The sequence below is a fragment of the Pipistrellus kuhlii genome, unplaced genomic scaffold, assembly GCF_014108245.1.
Source record: "Pipistrellus kuhlii isolate mPipKuh1 unplaced genomic scaffold, mPipKuh1.p scaffold_m20_p_1, whole genome shotgun sequence".
In the NCBI taxonomy this organism is placed as follows: Eukaryota; Metazoa; Chordata; class Mammalia; order Chiroptera; family Vespertilionidae; genus Pipistrellus; species Pipistrellus kuhlii.
Genome location: NW_023425404.1, coordinates 117,848,870 through 117,863,970, shown reverse-complemented (window position 1 = coordinate 117,863,970; position 15,101 = coordinate 117,848,870). Strand labels below are relative to the sequence as shown.

At 36.5% G+C, this 15,101-nt stretch overlaps 1 protein-coding gene across 2 annotated transcripts in view; it reads right to left on the bottom strand.

Moving 5' to 3' along the window:
* Window positions 1-437: 437 nt before the first annotated feature.
* Window positions 438-15,101, bottom strand: part of RBM17 (RNA binding motif protein 17) — a 31,234-nt gene continuing 16,570 nt past the window's right edge. For both annotated transcript variants that reach the window (XM_036461145.2, XM_045588540.1), the window contains exons 5-12: window positions 12,789-12,886; window positions 10,561-10,617; window positions 8,554-8,695; window positions 4,914-5,065; window positions 3,830-3,903; window positions 3,058-3,156; window positions 1,900-1,972; window positions 438-1,772 (exon numbers count right to left, since the gene is read on the bottom strand). In XM_036461145.2, coding sequence (XP_036317038.1) covers window positions 1,669-1,772; window positions 1,900-1,972; window positions 3,058-3,156; window positions 3,830-3,903; window positions 4,914-5,065; window positions 8,554-8,695; window positions 10,561-10,617; window positions 12,789-12,886 — 799 coding nt within the window. In that variant the 3' untranslated portion in view covers window positions 438-1,668. The remainder of the gene's footprint in view (window positions 1,773-1,899; window positions 1,973-3,057; window positions 3,157-3,829; window positions 3,904-4,913; window positions 5,066-8,553; window positions 8,696-10,560; window positions 10,618-12,788; window positions 12,887-15,101) is intronic.

Sequence of the window (15,101 nt, the reverse complement as noted above, 5' to 3'; positions counted from 1 at the left end):
TGTCCATGCTACTAAAACTTAATTACTTGCATTTTACATCTCTGATTGTTGTTCATGAAAATGTTGGGGAAAGCCACCTAAATGCAAATGAACAATGATGTTATTATGCAACAAAATAATAATGCAGATATAAAAGGTAGTTTGGAACTTATACTTTAAGAACATTAGAGTTTATACAAATTAAACTAAGCTATCATATTAATCATGCAGCATAGGCACATTTAGGTACTTGTAAGCCAAAAAAGGCATTATTCAGTAGCTAAGTCCATAGGAAGATCCATTCAAGTTTCAGGGCTGCTGTTGATTCTTCAGTATTCAATTATGTAATCCTTTTATGTTTTAATCTTTTACCCAACTTATCTTACAAAATATGTGCATTTTTATCACAAAAAACAAGTGTCAATTAAATTTTACTCAGTAAAATAATACCACAAAAGAGAAAACATTATTCTTTTATTTCTGTTAAAGTAAAAACATGAGAAAATCCTTTTTTAAAAAGGGTTAGAATATTCCTTAGGTCTTCAAATCAAGTCCATGGAATGTAAAGAAATAGTGAGTGCTTTCTTTCCACAAAGGGTAACAACATGCTTTCATGTCACAATAACCTAGAGAGACAACATAGGTGCATGTCCTTCAGCAATATTCGGGCAAGCAAGGACCAGAACACAGGCACAAGAATATTCTGGAAACACTTCCTGCTCTAGCAATGAAACCCAGCACCAAATATTTTTGTCTCTTTTCATGGTCCTGTTAATTTTTAAGTCACACATACCACTGTACTTCAATGGTACAATTTTCATAACTATGGAATTATATTAATTGGCAGTACAGTTTAAGTAGCTGATGTGGCTGAACTTTATAAATTTTAAAATATATATAACTAACACTACTGCCAATGTGACTCCAAGGATCCACCATTTCCAAAACATTATGGGCACACATCTACAATGTACCCGTGAGGTTTTGAATTAACTTGCCATTTCTGATCTATCCTGAACACTATGCTAGAATTGCTAGGTTCATGATTTCTATATCCTAAGTCCATCACAAACCCTACAGTCTGACTTAGTTTAATCGAAATGATTCATCCAAACAGGTCATGGTAGGTTCACAATTCTTTAACCATAGTTAGGGTCTTAAAGACTTTTTTTCTACGACCGGAATCAATAAGAATTTCTCTGTTAGAGAAAGCAAACATTTTCACCTTTGGCAGACTGCCAAGATGTAGTTTATTATAGAATTTATGAAACTACAGTAACTTGCAAGTTTTATTAAAAAGAATCAAAAAAAGAAAAAAAAATGAAAGAAATGCAAAGGATAACTTAATACAACCCCACATCCCAGAACTTTCTAGCTATTTTTAGTGCAAGAAATGCTGTATCACTGGAACACTCAAGAATTATCATGAAATCCTAGCCAAAAAGAAGTTAATTACCTAGAAGTGGTAATAAGAAAGAGAAACAACCAGAGAGGCACACATATTCGTGTTGTTTTTTTTTAAAGGATTTTTATACTATATTAAAAAAAACACAAAATAAAAAAGGGATTAATCAACATTTATCTTAGCAGTCCTTTCAAGAGTCTCTGTACCCAGCCATGCAGACTGGCTGTCGCCTTTTTCTTCTCTGCTCAGCTTGCAGCTTGTAGCCCGTGCTCTAGTTCTTAAAATCAAACTTGTTCTGCCAAATCCAACACCCTGAATTTATCCAAATTGTAGAAACATGCTTTTACTACCCGTCCACCAAAATACCTCCCATTCAGATCAACGACAGCTAAAAAGCAAACAAAAAGACAGTCAGTTAATACAGATTCTTTTTAAGACATTACAAGAACATGTTTTAATTCTAACAAGATCATAATTTCAACTTTTTTATCTTTATATTTAGTTGTACAACTTACCTTTAATTGCTGATTCAACCCTCTCAAATTCTAAAAATATTCGTACTGCTTCATCATCAGGGGCACCAGGAATCTGGAAAAAATGAAAGTATAATAGATAGATATTTGAGATATCACTAAATATGAGTTTTCTTCTGTTAATGATTTCTATCAGAGTGTGTCAATTATCATCATATATGTCAAATACCAAGGAAATAACTATAAATTGGCATAAAAAATTTGTTGAAGATCTGTTTATGACAGGCACAGTATTAGGTACTGGGAATACACAACTAAGTAGAATAGTCTGGTCTTGTAAAGGTCCTAAGCCAGCTGACATGTAAACAAATAATTATATGGTCAACAAATGGCAATATGATATATTGTAGAAAGGAAGCAAAAGTGAGAGCAGAAATTTAAGAAAAAAAGATTTGTATTCTAACTGCCTCTCATTATAGGTTAAATTCCTTTGTCATACTCTCTACGCCTTGCATATGGTCCTATTCCACCTATGTAAACATGTCTCCTGCTAATCCCTAACATGCCCAACCATTCCATTTTGTATCCCTCGTCACAGAAGCTATGACCCTAATCTAAATATCTTTTCCACCTATCCAAATCCTACCCATTCATTTCAAAGCTCGGCTGGCATCTGATATTGTCACAAAACCTTCCGATGTTGTTTCTAATCTAAATCCTTTTCTCAACTCCAGTACTTATAGTCAATAACTACTGAATCTAGCAACAAAATATTGTCTATTTTTATATGTGTGTTTTGTTGTTTCAACTCGACATATCACTGAGAGCACAGAACATCCCCAATGCTCTCAATACAGTATTGGATATATGAGAGGCACTAAATATATACTTGTCAAATGAATGAAACCAAAGGCATGTCCAAGTAACTAAACTACTGAGCATACTATAATCAAAGTATTTAATTATCAAACTAAACCTCAATCATAAAATGAAATGTTTATTTCTTCTCCAAATAAAATTTGAAGTCCTTGTTTTTATGTTTAAAAATTTTATAATTAGTAAGAGAAGTATAACCAACACCTGTCACCTCCATAGTAAGACAATATGTTATTTAAGCAAGCACACATCTCTATTTGTAGAAAATGTTTTGTAACCTGTCAATCAAAACAGTTTATAAACACCTAAAGAAAACTCTCTTACTTCAAATATCACACATTTTCCAACTTTGCCATATTTTTCACACTCTTCCTTGGTTTCAACTTCCAAGTCTTCATCTACCTCTCCTGCACCAACCATGTTCTATAAACAAAAATTAAAAAATTCAAGTATCAAGTATAATTTATTATTATATAAATAAGATGCACAAATAATTTTATGGTAGTAAATTCTCTCTATCTCAAATAACACAATGAAAATTTCATCCCTGTAATCCCCCAAAATTATTTCTTAAAAAAAATATATACACTAAACTCCATAGATTTACAAGAGCAATTATGCAACCATCAAAATACATAAACTAAGATAAACATCTAATAATTTCAAATATTTTAAAGCAATCACTATTGTCTTAAATATTATCTTTAGCAAAGAATCATTGGTAAAAAATTCTATTAGTCTTATGTGGAGTCTATCCAAAAATATCATTTGCAAAAGTATTTTGTTTCAGCAGTGTTTCCCAAAGTGTGGTATGTGTACCCCCAGGGGTACGGGAAGAGTTTGGTAGGGATACACGTTGCACTGGAGTTTGGTGGGGATATGCACTGCACCGTGCTTAGATGCGCCTAATTCTACGTTCTCATGGGTACAAGGGGTACTCAGCGTTATGAAAATTATAGAAGGGGTACACATAGGTCAAAAGTTTGGTAAACACTATATTATGGTATCAGTGGTGCTGAAAGCATACAGGAATAGGTTAGGGTGGAGTGACAATAAATCAAAGTGGGTAAACAGGTTGTTTCCTTCGGCTTCTTACCCTTAGTAGGACCACTTTAGTAGGACATTTAAGTATTTCAGTTAATGGATTTGAATCTGACTTCTTAGCTGCATCTGTAGAAAAACAAACAATGAGATATAGATATATTATAGCATTAAGTTTAAGTTACAATGAATAATTTATTTTTAATAGCAACCCTCTTATGTCCTGGAGTCATCTATAATCAGCTATGGCTGAGAAAAAAAATATAGCCCTATCTGTAATGGAAGCATATGCTTTACTTTGGTATAGGTTTTTACTGTAATTTCTGGAAATTTTTAGCTTCCCTGGTTACCTAGAATTTTTGCTTAGTTCACTTCCTAAGGGGTTGACAGAGCATATCAATTTCAACCCTTATACGTGAGTCTTGGCTTGGGAAGTGGTCAAAGGTCACTAGTCCAATATAATAAGCCAGCCACTGGCCAATTGCAGATATTCCCACAAATCAGGGTGGCTCTAGGATGACTGGCTACTTACTAAAGGTGTGTACTGAGAAAACAAAAAAACATAAACTAGGCATAATTTACCAATAAGAATCCTTACAAATTGGAATATAGCAGATATAATCATATAATGTACTATATATGGCTCTTTCATGCTATAAACATATAACCATAGCCCTAAGCAGTTTGGCTCAGCCTGGGGACTAAAGGATTCCTGTGTTCGATTCCAGTCAAGTGTACATGCCCGGGGCGTGGGCTCGATCCCCATAGGGGAGCATGCAGGAGGCAGCCAATCAATGATGTTTCTCTCTCTCCCTCTCCCTTCCTCTCTGAAATCAATAAAAATATATTTAAAAAACAAAACAAAACACATAACTCTGATCTTATCAATTTAACAAGATTATTTGCCTAGTAGAAGTAGCCATGAACTTATTTTCTTGGGAACTGTTCATTTTCTGCCAAAGTCATTATCTTTCCTCCTATGGGCCTTCCTATCTCTACATCCATTCTGAACAAATAAAGATGGTGAACCACAACACAGAATTGGAATGCATCATAATCAGAAATTCTCTTATTCTATTCAAGAAGGCCAGTCCTCTGCGTCTAGAATGCATCTCTCACTGCTTCTGGGGAAGACCCACCTTTCTCTGTGACTTCGCCCACAATGATCTTGCCTCCTCGCTTGCTTGTCTTCTCCACCGACAATGCCGTGCTCAGCCCTTGCTCATGCTTACCAAGACCTTGGCCTTCCCGAAAGCCATACTTCTGCATGATTTTATGTGCTACAGTGCCACTGGGAAGAAGAAAAGAGGAAGGTCCTTTACACTTAAGGTCATCAGCTATAGCATAAATTGAATTTTATATCATAACACTTTCCTTCTGGAAAGGAGAATAGAAATTCTACAAGGGCTTTGATGAGGTCACACATAATTAACAACAGGCCATTAGATGAAGTTGTGGGGATGTTCAGAATGAAAGATATATAAAAAATATTGGACATCCTGAGATTATCTTTAAGGTAAGGGAAATATTAGTTTCTCTAATGAAATTTCCCCAGTACCTCTGTTACAAAACATTAGCGTTCCTATGTGTTCTGCACTGCTATAGAAATATTTTTTTTTCAATCACAGTTTGCATTTAATATTATTTTGTATCAATTTCAGGCATACAACACATTGGTTAGATAATCATGTACTTTACAAAGTGGTTCCCCAGGAATTTTCAGTATCTACCTGGCACCACACATAATTATTACAATATCACTGACTATATTTCCCATGATGTATTTTATATCCCCATAACTATTTTGTAGCTACCAATCTGTACTTCTCAATCCCTTTTACCTTTTCTACCTTCTCTCTGGCAACCATCAGTCTGTTCTCCATATCTATGAATCTGTCTGTGTTGTTTGTTTATATTTATATTGTTCTTCAGATTTCATTCATTGATGTATGTCTTATGACCACAATTTACTTTTAAAATGTGCCTGTCAAGGAAGCACAGAGAACCCTAAAGTAGATGAACTCAAAAAGACCACACCAAGGAACATCATAATTAAAATGCCAAAGATTAAACACAAAGAGAGAATCTCTAAAAAGCAGCAAGAGAAAAGCATTTATCTACAAAGGAGCTCCTATAATACAAGACTGTCAGCTGATTTTTCAACAAAAACTTTGCAGGTCAGAAAGGACTAGTAAGAACTATTCAAAGTGATGAAAAGCAAGGATCTACAACTAAGATTACTCTACCCAGCAAAGCTATCACTTAGAAATGAAGGACAGATAAAGAGCTGCCCAGATAAGAAAAAGTTAAATGAGTTAATCATCACCAAACCAGTATTACAAAAAATGTTAAAGGGTCTTCTTTCAGAAAAGAAAGAAAAATAAAAATAAAAAATATGAATAAAATGGCAATAAATAACTATCAATAATTGGGTTAAATGATAAAATCTTGTAATCTTCAACAACATGATGGACATACAGGGCATTGTGCTGAGTGAAATAAATCAGAGGAAGACAAATACCATGTAATGACTTCACTTACAGGTATATGTGGAATCTAAAGAACAAAATAAATAAGCAGCCAGGACCGGTTTGGCTCAGTGGATAGAGCGTCGGCCTGCAGGCTGAAAGGTCCCAGGTTCGATTCCGGGCAAGGGCATGTACCTTGGTTGCGGACACATCCCCAGTAGGGGGTGTGCAAGAGGCAGCTGATCGATGATTCTCTCTCATCGATGTTTCTAACTCTCTATCCCTCTCTCTTCCTCTCTGTGAAAAATCAATAAAATATATTTAAAATAAATAAATAAATAAATAAATAAATAAGCAGAACAGATATACATATATATATAGAGAGAACTTTTTGCCAGATGGGAAGAGATTTGGGGAAATGGGTGAAAAAGGTAAAGAGATTAAGAAGCACAAATTGGTAGTTACAGAACAGTCATGGAGATGTAGAGTACAGCATAAGAAATAGTCAATAATATTTCAATAACTATGTATGGTGTCAGAGGGGTACTAGATTTTTTTGGGGTTATCACTTAGTAATACATAATATCTAATCACTGGAGTGTACACCAGAAACTAATATAATATTGTATGTCAACTGCAATAGAAAAATAAAAATTATTTTAAAGCCATAAAAATAAAAAAATTAAAACATGCCTGTCAAAAAGTATAGTTTCATGATGGAAATTACTGCATTTTTTAAATAGAGTTTACAATAACAGATTTTATAAAGAGATCCTAGAGATCATCTACTTAATCGATGGGAAAATAAACTGAAGCCCTGATTAGTCAACTAGGCTAGCTTAAAGCTGATTAGAAACAAAAACAAGACATAATGTTAGAAGTTATTTCTTACATATTAACAGTAAAATTGAAATTGGGACCCAAAATTCATTCTCAGTTCACTGCTCTTTCTCTAATACCTATTGCACTTGGGGATGCCTCACAGGTCTCAAGAGTGTCCCAGGTGACCACTGCTACTCAAGGCTTGAACCACAAAACCCTGCTTCAACTAGATTTACACCTACATTACTTCATGTTTATGTGATTTCCTTTAAAATTTCATTTGAAACTGTTCTAGGACTAAAAAGAAAAGACTGAAACTGCTGAATTGCACTGCACTACATCTTTCTCCAGCATAAGTTAAAGACTGAATTCCTGTTTAAAAAGGGATTCAGTAAGATATTTATTTATTGCAATTTTTATCATCAGCAGGAAAAAACACAACAGTTTCATGTGATTCCACCTTCCAGCATACATTCTAGGGCAGCCCAATGGACCTTGACGGGGACTGACCAATAGGGTAGCTGTTAGCCCTGTGTGGTTATTGAGCACTTGAGATGAGACCAGTGATTGAGGAACAACATTTTAAATTGTATTCATTTTAAATTAATAGCCAAACGTGGCTAGTAGTTACCATAGAAAACACAAGTCTGGGAAATGGATCCTAAGGTCAGAAACTCAAAATCCTCTAGCAATGCGGGAACCCCAGCCATTTACTCCAACTTTTGAATAGTCACCTCTCAAGGGCTCTAAGAATCAAAGTATATGCTCATAGGCGAGGGCAGATCAGTGTGATTACTATGGTCACAATATTTCTATCATAGGCAGAAGAGAACATAAAACAAAGGCCTTAGTGTAACACAGTTTCATTTGATAGTCTCTCATTGCGTGAAAGAAACAAAGTAAACATAAAACATGTTTTAACCAAAATGCACAGCAAATCCAGTGGGGATTTTAAATTCCACAAGCCACACCTGAAAGTCAATCTTAAAATTGATTTTTACATGCAGGCAAACAGTCTAATTATAGTTTGAATGACTTAAGTTTTTAGAGCCAAAGGTACAGAATCACGACCTTAAAGCAAATGGCCATTTTATAAAAAAAAATAAAGATGTCATTTACCTTTTGGAAATAGCATAAGTCATAATTCCTAAGCCACATTTTACTTGCAAATGTTTTGAAAATATATGTAAATAATTATGAGAAACTGTTTCTACCTAGAGAATATAATGTTCAGCAATGAAATCATCTGAAACTTACATCTGAAGGCTTTGTTTTGTATAGAATAAGATAACATTGTGCTGCAATACCCTCCATGTTACTCATATTCTCAAGAATGACACTGTGTGACTAAACACACCAAGCATCTTCCTACAATTGCAGAATGCCCTCACTTTCAACTAAGCTGTGTCTACTGAAAGGGCTGTCAACCCTTCACAATGAGTCTCGTCCTTCTTACACCAGCCAAGACGACAGCACTTGGAACCATTACCCCATGTTGGCGAGGAAGGAGTTGCCAGGGCCCGTTGGAGATCTGGGTCTCTCCTGCTCCTCATACACAGGGGGAGGAATGGCAGCTTTAGAAGACTGGGAACGAGGTCTTGACTCCTCTTCATAAGGAAATTCTCGGGGTACTATTGGATAAAAATAAAATAGGTTTACCAAAATACTACAAAAAAAATTCCAAACTGCACTTGTATAAATCAGTTATTTTGAACTAATTTAACTGATATTTTTAGTTTACTATAAAGAGAAAAAACAAAATCCATTTTACAGCTTCTACAGGGCTTTTAAAAATTATAGAGGTACAGTATTATTTTTCTAATTTTAGCTTTGTTCCAGCTGTTATCTTAAATGTCCTTTTTATACCGTACTAAAATGTTATCCTTTAACGGTGCTCTAAATGACAATTTTTATCTGAATGCTTAAGAGTTTTGTATGTTCCAGACAGATCCAAATGAAATCTCTTTTGATTCCCATAGCATCTTGTATACCTGTCATTGGACTCTAATCTATTTCATTAGCCTAGCATAAAATAAATAAAGGTCACTGGGTTTATGGACCATGTACCAGAGCAGTGATTTTCAAACCTAGCTATAGCAATAATTTTCAACAAGGAAGCTTAAAAAAAAAAAAATGGACTGGTTTCAATTGGGTTTATGGTTTGCTAGGTGTTTTTACACAAAAGATATTTAACAAAACTTTTTAAATTATCTTCTTTAAAAAGATAACATAAATAGTGTAACAGGTATTAAAAAGCATTAGGGATGTTTATATTTTCTTGGAATAGTTTAGGTATGGTCCAACCCAAAGGATAGGAAAATGACCTAGATGATATATCAAAGTTCAATTCTCCCAGAACAGATCACTGGGAGAAGAAACAGCGGGTGGGGTGTTCTGGCAAGGAAAGTGAAAGCATACAACCTGTGAGATGAAATCAAAACTAATGGCCGAAAATCTAATCAGGAAGGTACTGCCACCTTGTGGAAGGTCATGTACTAACAGCATCTAAAACACTGAGGACACAAATTGTAAACTGAGGGAGGAGCTATTATTGTTTTAGCCTAACTCCAAATATGAAATGTTGGAGAAGACAAAATGAATTTAAAAACAACAGTAGCCCTAACCGGTTTGGCTCAGTAGATAGAGTGTCGGTCTACGGACTCAAGGTTCGATTCCAGTTAAGGGCATGTACTTTGGTTGCGGGCACATCCCTGGTAGGGGGTGTGCAGGAGGCAGCTGATTTATGTTTCTCTCTCATCGATGTTTCTAACTCTCTCTCCCTCTCCCTTCATCTCTATTAAAAAAAATCAATAAAATACATATAACAACAGTAGGACGAAAAGAGAAAAACCAAAGAACTTATATACTTATATGCATAGATCATGGACACAGGCAATAGGGTAGTAAAAAACCTGGGGTGGGAGTAGGGGGTAGGAGCTGGGAGGAGGGGATAAAGGGGAGGGAGAATAGGAGATATTTGTAATACTATAAACAAGTAAAAAATATATTAAAACAGCCAGGACCAGTTTGGCTTAATGGATAGAGCATCGGCTTGGGGTCTGAAGGGCCCCGGGTTCGATTCTGGTCAAGGGTATGTACCTTGGTTGCGGGCATATCCCCAGTAGGGGGTGTGCAAGAGGCAGCTGATCGATGACTCTCTCATTGATGTTTTTGACTCTCTATCTCTCTCCCTTCTTCTCTGTACAAAAATCAATAAAATATATTTTAAAAATATATATATTAAAACAACAAGAAAGCACACCACTGTATAAAAACCCAAGTCTCAGAGCCTGGCATTAAAACTTCTAAAGTATAAGGAATGAAAGGGAACAGCAGTCTTAAGGATCCACACTGGGCCTCAGGGTTCAGGCCAGAGGACAGGCTTTGGGGCAATTTCCCTTTATATTCAGGAAACCTGGTTGATAGAGCTAAGACTGGCCATGGCTGGGTTAAAGATTTGTATCAAAATAAAAGAAGGGGAGACATAGATACATACACTCTTTGTCTTTCTCTACAAGAGAAGTGGGTGGTGCGATGGCGGCTCCGCCCATACCTGCAAAAATATAAAATTCCTCTGATTAAAGAAATGTTTCAGATGCCAGACTCTCAAAGACTATGATATATACCATTTGTTACTGGGGCTGACTGGCAGACCATGAGCGACGAATAAATGATTACTTTGACACACATTTCTGTGAAAGAAAGCGCTAAGATACTGCTTGGCTTGAAAAACCAAACAGCCCTGTTCACCTGCCTCCTTAGGCTTTTATTGTAGCAACAGCTTGAACTAAAATTAACTTCTAGATACTATCAGCAGGGTGAGTATACTTGAGATATCAGCAGAGAATCCCCCGGTATCCTTTCTAGATACTATTAGCAAGATATCCTTGAGATAACAGTAGAATATCCTTTCTCAGTATCCTTGAGAAAACCCATCTGCAGTGTCCTTTAAGCAAGGGTGTCTAAAGACTAAACATAAAGATTCCAGTAAAACACCTGGGGGCTCAGACTTGTTTGAAAAGTCAAGGCAGGGCCCCCGAGAGGCCCAGACTTTTCGGAGATTCTTTCTTATAGATGCTCCAACCAAGTTCCATACTTCCCAATAATTTGTCCTATCCCACAAGGAAGGAAGGAAGAAGGGAGGAAGCGGGGAGGGGAGGGAATGAAAGGGAGGGAGGGGAAAAAGGAAAGAGGGAGGAGAGAGAAGGAAGGGGGAGGGGGAGGAGAGGGGAGAACAGAGGGAGGAAAGGAGGAAGGAAGGAAGATAGAACTGCTACTTCATCCCTCCAGCTAATATCTAAAGAACTTAATATCTGAATCTAGGATTAAAAATGTAGAAAATGAAAAAGCCAGACAAACACAATTATTTTTTTCATAGTAGGCATTTAAGAACCCTAGAATCTGTACTAATAAAAGGGTAATATGCTAATTAGACTGGGAGATCTTCCAGACAAAGCCATGGTGGCGGGGCTAAGGCAGAGGCAGTTAGGGGCAATCAGGCCAAGAGGGTAGGGCAGTTGGGGGTGATCAGACTGGCAAAGGGTGGGGGCAGTTGGGGTTGAGCAGGCCAGCAGTGGGGGACAGTTGGGGGCAATCAGGCCGGCAGGGGGGGCAATTGAGGGCATGATGAAGTTAAAATAAGAAACATTTCATTCTCCCAAGAACAAACACTCAACTGCCTATCAATAGTAATCACTAAGGATTTAGTCTTAACTCAATTATAATTCAGCTTGTAAAATTTTAGAACTACAAGGTGCCTTATTAACTAGTTCAAATTCTCTATCTTCCTGCTCTTCAGATGACGTTGAAAGAAACCTACATCCAGGGAAGCTAAATGATATCCTCAGATTCATGCATGTCAGTGACAAACTTTCTGGAAACGAATGCTTTGTCCATTCAATGCTTAACAGCAATGAAGCTGGACACAGAGAATAGGTCAGTGTGACTATGCTACAAGTAAAGAAAAGTTTGTGTATATATTTCAAGCTATGCTCAAAGTATCTACTGAAAGTGGGTGGGAAACTCAAAAGAGAATATTCATAAAAATGTAATACAAATTAAGACTATGCAAATGTGTCATGCAGGAGGCAGCCAATGTTTTCTCTCCCATCAATGCTGCTCTGTCTTTCCCTCTCTCTCCCGTTCTCCCTAAAAACCAACGCAAAAGCATCCTCTGGTGAGGATTTAAAAAGGAGTAAGTGACTCCCTCTCAAGGACGACCATGTCTCTCTACACGAGCCTCTGAGGAAAAGCTACAAAACTCATTAACGGCTCTGAGTGCACCACACACTGACTTCTCATCGCTGTCTGCTTCCACGCCAGGCTCTGCGGGCAGACAAGGGGGCGTTTTAAATGTAAACACAGCCAGCCAGGCAGGTGTGGCTCAGCGTGGAGCATTGACCTGCGAACCAGGTCACGAACCAAGTCAGGACACGATCCCCAGTGTGGGGCGTGCAGGAGGCAGCCCATCCATGGTTCTCATCGTTGATGTGTGTGTATGTGTCTCTCTCTCTTCCTCTCCCGCTGCCTTCCTCTCTGAAATCAATAAAAATGTTTTCTTAAAGAAGAAAAAAAAAAAAAAAAAGACTATGCAAATGTGGATTGCTGGAATTCCAGAGAGAAAATTACCTAAATCAATGTCAACTGAACTGTATCAAATTGAATATGAAAAGCAAATAGTGGAATTGCACCATGTTGGAAATAAAATTTATGTTCATGCCTTACTTCTTTTTCTCCTTTCTCGCTCATAATCTTCATCTTCATCAGAATCTGGATCTGGTCGCCTTGAAAACCCACTGGCTTCATGTCTGTCTTTACGCCTCCTGTGATAATAAAAGAACTCATATTCATTACAGATGAGCCAATTTAGAGATGTGAACTCAATGACATCACCTTGACTTTATCTTAGCTAGAAAATATCCAAATCCTCTCTTTCACACTCAACTATTAATGGAAAGAGGGATTTGTGCAAAAACAACTGATTGAAGACTCTTTAGCACAAGTATGACAAGTGAACATATTTAATGGTTATATAAGTAGCAACACAAAAGTTTACTTTGTATTTACCTCTTTCAATTTTAAAGCATATCAACACAGGTAATAGTTTAACAATTCTAATTCTCTAGAACAATTTTCAACCAGTGTGTGAGAAGCACACTGGTATACCACAAGAATTTTTAAAAAAAGCAATACCTGACTATTTAGTCAAGGGCACTAACCTCTTTTCCCTTAAATGTTAAAAAAAAAAAAAAAAGAAAGAAAGAAAAAAGACAACACAATAGTCTGGTGTGAGTGAATCAAAATTATATCTATTGTTTTTTGCCAATCATATTTTGTCAGATTATATTTTTTTGGTATGCACCAAAATTTTAGTAATTTGTTTATGTGTGCCATGAGATGAAAAGGGTTGAAAATTGCCGCTCAAGAACATGCCTTCATTACATAAAATGATTCAATAAATAATGAGAAATACTGTATTACTATTTTATAAACATTTTTTTCCTCACACAATGACATGTTCATTGATATTTAGAGGGAGAACAGGATGCATGGAAGGAGGGAGGGAGAATGAAAGAAAAAGAGAACAGCCGAAGCCGGTCTGGCTCAGTGATAGAGCGTTGGTCTGTGGACTGAAAGATCCCGGATTCGATTCTGGTCAGGGGCATGTACGTTGGTTGGCAGGCATATCGCCGGTAGGGGGTGTGCAAGAGGCAGCTGGTCGGTGTTTCTCTCTCATCGACGTTTCTAGCTCTCTATCTCTCTCCCTTCTTCTCTGTAAAAAATCAATAAAATATCTAAAAAAAAAAAAAAAAAGAGAGAGAGAGAACAAAACATCCATCTGTTGCCTCCTGTACACGCCTCAACCAGGAATCAAAACCACAACCTTTCAGAGTACAGGACGATGCTCCAACCGAGTCACACCAGCCAGGCATATTTTATTAACTATTAACAATTAATATGCAATATTTTACAAAGAAATCATACACATTCTTATTGCCCATATTTTTATTTATTTTAAACTTTATTGATTTCACAGAGGAAGGAAGAGAGAGCAATAGAAACATCAACGATGAGAGAGAATCATTGATTGGCTGACTCCCGCATGCCCCACACGAGGGATTGAGCCTGCAACCCAGGCATGTGCTCTGACTGCGAATCAAACCATGACCTCCTGGTTCATAGGTCAATGCTCAACCACTGAGCCACACCAGTCAGGCCTTATTGCCCATATTATATATATATATAAATAAATAAATAAATAAATAAATAAATAAATAAATAAATAAATAAATAAATGAAGCATGTGTTGCCCTAGCTGGTTTGGCTCAGTCGATAAAGAGTGTTGGACTGCAAACTGAAAGGTCCCAGGTTCAATTCTGGTCAAGGGGACATGCTGGGGTTGTGGCCTGATCCTCAGAAGGGGAGGCATGCAGGCGGTAACCAATCAATAATTCTCTATCACTGATGTTTTTATTTCTCCCTTCCACTCTGAAATCAATAAAAATATACATATATTTTATTTATTTATTTATTTACATAAATATTTTTTAAAAGATTCATGTTTTAAAAAATTTCCATCTGGCACAAAAATAGTTAAAAATATAACAATTTGAGTATTTTATTTTTAGTTTGTGATTTTTTTTTAATATCAGCTTACTTTTTAATGTTTTTATTGAATTTTTTTTTTTTAAGAGAAAAAGGAAGGAAGGGAGAGGGAGAGAAACATCAGTATGAGAGAGAAATATCAACTAGTTGCCTCCCATACACACCTGGCCTAGGAACCAAACCCGAAACCAGGGCATATGGTCTGGAATTAAATCAGTGACCTTTTGGTACATAGGAAGAGGGTCAACCAATTTAGCCACAGTCACCAGGGTCAATTTAAGTATTTTGAATAGCTGACTATTGAAGAGTCATAGCAAAGGAAAGAAACTATTGTTCAACATCAGGTTAAAGTTGTTCTAAGGTACTTTTCTAATAACTCACCCAAAATACATACTTTTAAGTTTTCTGCATTTATACATGAAATTTGCTCTA